Raw genomic sequence first — 6,960 nt, 5'->3', positions numbered from 1 at the left:
GAATTTTTTAATAGCCATTCTGGCATATTCCCTTAACTAATAGTGAGACTAGTTTAACACAATGCATTTCCTGCCATAGAAGATATTCTGTTGTAAAGTACAACTGTATTAACAGGCTCACAGCAAATCAATTTACCAACTCCCCCCTTACTACTGATCCCATCATGTTCATTTTTTTAATGGGGCACATGACCACAAAAATAATCTTTGTTAAAAATTCCACTACCCTGTCACCCATTTAGTTCAGTCATTTTCTGTGTAGCGTCACCCTGTGATATCTATTTCTTATGTCGCCTGCCATTTGACAACCATAACTGATCCAGCTAAATGTTTACTGTGTGCTATGATAACATATTTTTATTCAGCATTAGAACAGGCTAATGTAAGCCTAATAAATATCTATAAGGACTCTGATATTATTAGGTTTGAATCTGCATCATATACTTGGCTTTGTTTAATCTATTGATCATCGTTGGTTACTTTTAGGGAGATTTTAGGTTTGAAATTTGTGAGTACATAAGCAGTGTGCATCATCATTGATTTATTTGCCAGTGTTGTACAGGGGACCAACAGTAAAAAAAAGTTAAAAAATGTAACTTAACACTACATTAACATTAACAAAAAGCACCACCACATTTTAGAATTAAGAATATGTGGCATTTTTTTAAAGATCAAGCAGTCATCAATCCACTATTGAATGGAGAGAAAGTGAAAATGACACATATACTGTATATACACAACTGATGTAGTGGCATATTGAGATGAAGCTCTCCATGAAAAAAAAGTTAAATGTTTTAGAGTCTATAAGTGGTGATAATTATTGTGATGTTATTGTTGTTCTTGTGGTTACCATTACTCCCATTATTAAAATATAATTTGAAGTGTTTCCTCTCATGGTGTACATTTCATAATAACCACATAATTTCCCAAAACATATTTCCCAGAATCTCCTTCTGTTATAAAAAAGGATGTGCACACCAAGTCCACACAATATCTGTAACACATAACTAACAAGCTGCCAATCAAAGAATCAGGTTTGTTCACTTAATCAATATTATTATATCCCTGGGCATCAAAGAGTTCTTTTTTTATCAATCTGATGTGGTGGTTAGCACTGCTGCCCCACAGCAAGAAGGTCCTGTGTTTGATCCACCCAGTCAGCATGTTCTCCTCGTGTCTGCATGGGTTCTCTCCAGGTGCTCCGGCTTGTTCCCACAGTGCAAAGACATGCTCTGGGGACTAGGTTAATTGGTGACTCTGTGTGAATGGTTGTTACTGTGTCAGCACTGCGATTTAGGTGTGTACCTCGTCTCTCATCTCATGGTGGCTGGGATTGACTCCGGCCTCGCTGCGACGCTGTATGAAGAATTAACGGCTTTGAAGATGACTGACTGACCTCAAAAGGAAGAAATGGACCTTGAGAACACTGATTGATTTGTACCCTTGCACATACCTTAAATAGTGCAAAATATATATATATTTTTAGGAAGCCCTGTTTGCAATACTAAAGCCATTCCAGAAGCGGGTAAATCATTAGATTGTAAAAGTACTATAGCTAAACTTTTCCTGCTTGACAATATTATTAAGAGACCCTTTGAAATAACCTCTGTAGTTCAATGATGATGTTGTTGCAGGTGGTAGGCTGAATAAAGCAGGTCTGGGTGCAGCCCTGTGTAAGGAGGAATAGAAAGTGGCCCACATGGGGTGGAGTTTAGGTGTGAGTCCTTTGCAGTACCTGCAGCAAAACCCAGATCTACAGTATGTGGCTATGGTTGTTTGTCTGAGAGAAAATGTGAGTTTCATGGCTTTTCAGTACATTTACATGAAGGACTTTAATGTTTGAGTTATTTACAGTCTAATGTATATTGTGTTAGGTGTTGTGTATTTTATATGATAGTATTGCAATTTGTGTAAGGATGTAGTTGCCACGGTTTGGGTCTTCTTCCCGTCTTATTTTGTAGTTTCATGTCTCTTGTTCCTGGGGTTAGCTTCACTTCCTGCCTTGTCCTGTGATTGTCTGCCGTTTTTGATTGTTTCCACCTGTGTCCAATCACCTGCACCTCCTTTGTGTATTTAAGCCCTGTGTGCCTGGTGTCCCCTGTCGCGTCATTGCATATTTTTGCGTGTTGCATGTGGTGGTGGTTTTTGGTTCCTGTTGGCGTTATTCTCAGTTCAATTAAAGAGCCTTTTGTTAGCAAACTCTGCGTCTGAGTCCTCCCTGCACACCTGCACCAGCCGTTGCATGACAGTAGAGCATGTTACATATTTCCTGTTTAGGTAAAAGTAGCATCCCCTGCCCTCTCACCTTTCTAGGACCTAGTGTGGCTCAGGAGGTAGAGTGAATCACTGCCCCAAAAATAAACCATTAGATTCCAGGCTTCATCAGTCCGCCTCTCCATTTGTACATTGGCAAGATTCTGAATCCCAAATTACTACCCAAGAATGTGCAATCAGCTTGAATGTGTGGATGAGCATTGGGTTTATATGCTGATGAGGAGGTTTGACCTCCTTGATGCCATCTTTTAGTCGTCTGGCAACGGTGTATGCTTCCTTGTCACCTGACCAAAAGTAATCTTTCAAACATATTTGATTGTGCATTCACGCAGGTCGATTTGATTGGGGATTGGATTTATGACCTTTGTAATAAACACATTATCCATACATTCACTGTGGATACAGTATATGACGTCACTGCTGATATGTAGTCCACCAGATTGATGTCATTCTCCTTGGTGGCAGCATCCCTGAACATGTCCCAGTGTGTACTTTTGAAACATTTGTGAAGAGCAGTTATTGCTTCATCTGTTGTGGTGTCAGTATGTTTGTCATAAGCAGAAGTAAAGTGATGCTAACAGTTTGTACAAACACGTCGTAGTTCCTCAATGTTGATACAAGCAAGCACTTACCAAGAAAAGCAAACTGCTGTGACAAGGAAGGCAAAATGTTGAAAGGGTACAGATCAAGTGTAAAAGGAGGTCCAAGAAGACTTGTTCAAATGCCCTTACAAAACTAAATGATCTATCCCAAAAAATGCAATCTCCCCTCTTATAAAAACAATCTAAACATTCCTCAATGCAAACCAGCACTGACAAGACACAGATGTAATACAATGATAGAGTTTCTCATGTGAAGGAACACACTTTATTGTTCTGGCAATTCTGAAAACATTTTCAGTGCACTATACATGTAATTAAAATATCAGTCTTTACAAGAGATGTGAAAAAAATGTTGATTCTTGCGAACTGGCTGTACTTCCTCCTCTTTGTGGGCGTTACTATCATCACATCACTCCCTAAAGACTTATATCTTTCAATTTCTTTACTTCTGCCACGGATTCAACTTTGATCAACAGGACAGTTTTCAAAAAAGGTATTTTTTGACAACATTTTTGTTGTTAAAAGGAAATATGATACTAAAATTAACTTATTTGGAGTATTAAGATCTCTTAGCTTTGATTTAGAGAGCTGGGTGCTTTTTGTGTAAATGATGATTTATGAATAAAAAGTTAGTTAGTCTAACAAAAGCTTTTCTTCATCTTGATCTATGCCTCAATGTTGTTTTCTGCAGCCACGTCCTGTTCATTTTGGTAGAACAATAAATAAACAAAGAACTGACAGTATGAAGGGATTAGAGAGAAACTGATTTAATTTTAACATGACATTGCAGATAATATGATGAGACAGAAACACACAATGTGGTTCTTCACAATGTGGTTGTGGTTGTGGTCTCTTGAAGCAACCAAAAACACCAGGTCAGCAACATGTCACTATCTAACATCCTGTAGAGCTCAGAGAACGCTGCTACATGCCACGCTTCAGCTGCCATGTTCTTTGTGATGTGTTTTTTGTCACTGAGTTGACTATGTCTATTGCATAATAAAATTAAAGACTGTTGTTGAATGAAAGACAAACAATATCAATATTGTTTTTTCATGTTGCTTTGACAGGGCCCAAATACTGATCGAGATGACTGCTCCCCCTTTCTATCACATCAATACATCAGACGCCACTGGAAGGAACGTCTCTTTGAATGAGGACAAGCGTGTTGAGCTGATAAAGGGTCTAGAAATCATGTCTCTCATCGTTTACTGCCTGGCCTTTGTTCTTGGTGTGCTCGGCAACGGTGTGGTTATCTGGGTGACCGGCTTCAAGATGAAGAAAACAGTGAACACGGTTTGGTTCCTCAACCTCGCTGTGGCTGACTTCCTCTTCACAGCGTTTCTGCCCCTGAGTGTCCCCTACACAGCTTTGGATTTTCACTGGCCTTTTGGCAAATTTATGTGCAAACTGAACACCGCGATAAGCTTTCTGAACCTGTATGCCAGTGTCTACATTCTGGTGGTGATCAGTGTGGACAGATGTGTGTCTGTGGTGTGGCCCGTCTGGGCCCAGAACCACCGAAGTATACGCAAGGCATCCTTCGTGAGTCTGGGGGTTTGGGTACTGGCTCTGATACTCAGCACTCCATACTTCATCTTCAGGGACACTGGGCCATCTTATAACGATGCAAATGTCATCATCTGCTTCAACAACTATACTCTTTCTGACGACAACGAGAACGAGTCTGTGTATCAGCTGGGACTGTTTTGGCAAAAGGCCATGGGCATCACCTGCTTCCTCCTGGGATTTGTTGTCCCCTTCACTGTCATTGTCTCCTGTTATGCTGTCATAATCCATCACATCAGAAGAAACCGCACCCTGGCCAGCCACTCAAGTCGCTCCTTTAAGATCATTGCTGCTGTTATCACTGCTTTCTTCCTGTGTTGGGCTCCCTTTCACATTGTGGCTTTAATAGAGTTGGCAAATTCTCTACTTTCTATTCAAAGTGATACATTAGACCATGTCACCACTATTGGAATCCCTATAGCAACCAGCCTGGCCTTTATCAACAGTTGCCTGAACCCACTGCTCTATGTGTTCATGGGACAAGATTTTAAGGATAAAGTCCGCAAATCCATCCTAAATGTTTTGGAGACTGCCTTCAAGGAAGAGGTTTCTGGCCCTAACACTGGAACAAAGTCAGAGATGTCGCCCCGTAATACTGAAGTAAAAGGTTTTCCATGACGTGAAGGAAATAATTCTGAAACTGTAATTAAAAAAATTGATTTATCAATGTACTTTTTTTGTTAATTTCATGGAACCCTCAAGACAAGAGGTAAAGCATTGTAAACCAGGCTATTTAACCTTGTACGCCATCAAACCATTATCCCAATGCTAAGACTGATAAAGTCATGTTACAGTCATGTAACCACTGACAATTTACATACGTTAGAAACAATTAACCATTAACTATTAATAGTGCAAACACATTGTTTCACAATTAAATGCACCCAAGTCAAGTAGAGTAACAATAAAACCATCCTGAGTCCCACCCTGCTTTCATATATGAGATATCAAATTCCAACCTATCGAGGACCCCTCTCTGAAATGATTTCCTTTAAAAATATATATTTGTTTCTTCCTCTGTTATCTTAAATGGTGTTTTCTGCCTATTCGCCCTTGGAAAGTAGTCCGTGTAGCAGAGGTGTAAACCACATACCCCTTGTGTTTATATATCTGTTAAAAAGACAACTCAATTGTTTCAGAGTATCACAGTTCTTTATCATGTAGACTACTTCACTCTGTAGGATTATTGAACCTTCAATGCAAAGAATAAAGCTCAAAAAGACAAGTTCTGTTTCTGAGACTTATCTTTACGTCTTACACTAGTGAGACCACCAATTATTCTACCACAGTAGTCATGAAGCTGGTAAATAATCAGTCATTTATGTATGAATACTTTGAAAAGACTTTGAAACGGCAGTAATCATCAGTAGCTTTTACATGATGTCATTATATACTGATTATTCTCTTAATCACATTATGGCTTTAATTAAGTTGGTGAATGCAGAAAGCCACTCGTCTTTCAAGATCATCACTGCTGTTATCATTACTTGCTTCCTGTCTTCCTTATCACATTTCTGACTGATTTGAATCATCTCAAAGCGGAAAAACGAGCATCTGTCGAGTAAGCTCCTCTTTTGTGGAACCAGCTTCCACTTTCAGTCCGGGGGGCAGACTCGGTCAGTTCATTTAAGATAAAGCTTAAAACGTTCCTCTTTGATATTGCTTATAGTTAGGGCTGGCTCAGGTTAGCCTGGACCAGCCCTTAGTTAAGCTGCTTTAGGCTTAGACTGCCGGGGGACTTCTTAGGACACACCGAGCCCCTCTCTCACTCTCACACTCTCACTCTCTCCTCCCACAATCATCCATGTTTTATTAATGTACAATCGCTAATTAAGCTTCTTTCCGGGAGTTTTTTGTGCTTTCTCGCCTAGCAGGTCTCCGTGGATCATAGTTTCGTGCGGACCCCGGTTCTGACTCCTGGCTCATGGCTCTGCTGACACCTGCTGCTGCCATCATCATTACTTTAAATATGATTCATATTACTGTCATCAAAAACCAACATCTTTCTGCTCTCCCTCCCCACAGAAGCCTCTGTGGATGGTGGTTCGATCTGATGGAGGTTGTCCCTGCAGTGGTCCTGCCGTACACCTCTTCTGCTACTTGCAATTACTTGTATCATTTAAGTTAGAGAAATTGAATGTATTGTACATCTTTTACATTGTTGATTCTGTACACATGACATCCATTGCAGTCTGTCCATCCCGGGAGAGGGATCCCTCCTCTGACGTTCTCCCTAAGGTTTCTTCCCTTTTTTCCCCATTGAAGGGTTTTTTCATATTTTGGGGAGTTTTTCCTGTGCCAATGTGAGGGTTTCGGGACAGAGGATGTTGCATGTGTACAGACTGTAAAGCCCTCTGAGGCAAATTTTTAATTTGCGATTTTGGGCTATACAAAATAAAATGAATTGAATTGAATTAAACTGAGACCTAACTTCACCGGTGCAGAGACTGTTGCACAACGTAGATTTGTCCTTTCTATTCCACTAAGGCTATATATCCACGCGAGTTTGTGCTCA

General features: G+C 40.1%; 1 protein-coding gene across 1 annotated transcript; it reads left to right on the top strand.

Moving 5' to 3' along the window:
* The first annotated feature begins 3,628 nt into the window (after positions 1-3,628).
* LOC119197484 (chemerin-like receptor 1) lies at positions 3,629-5,409 on the top strand. Its single transcript, XM_037453834.2, has one exon. It carries the CDS (start codon positions 3,966-3,968, stop codon positions 5,061-5,063), a length of 1,098 nt encoding a protein of 365 aa, XP_037309731.2. The 5' UTR covers positions 3,629-3,965; the 3' UTR covers positions 5,064-5,409.
* Positions 5,410-6,960: the final 1,551 nt, after the last annotated feature.

The sequence above is a fragment of the Pungitius pungitius genome, chromosome 11 (genome assembly GCF_949316345.1).
Source record: "Pungitius pungitius chromosome 11, fPunPun2.1, whole genome shotgun sequence".
Lineage (NCBI taxonomy): Eukaryota > Metazoa > Chordata > Actinopteri > Perciformes > Gasterosteidae > Pungitius > Pungitius pungitius.
Note: the sequence above shows the minus strand (reverse complement) of the source record. Positions and strands in the feature narration are given on the sequence as shown.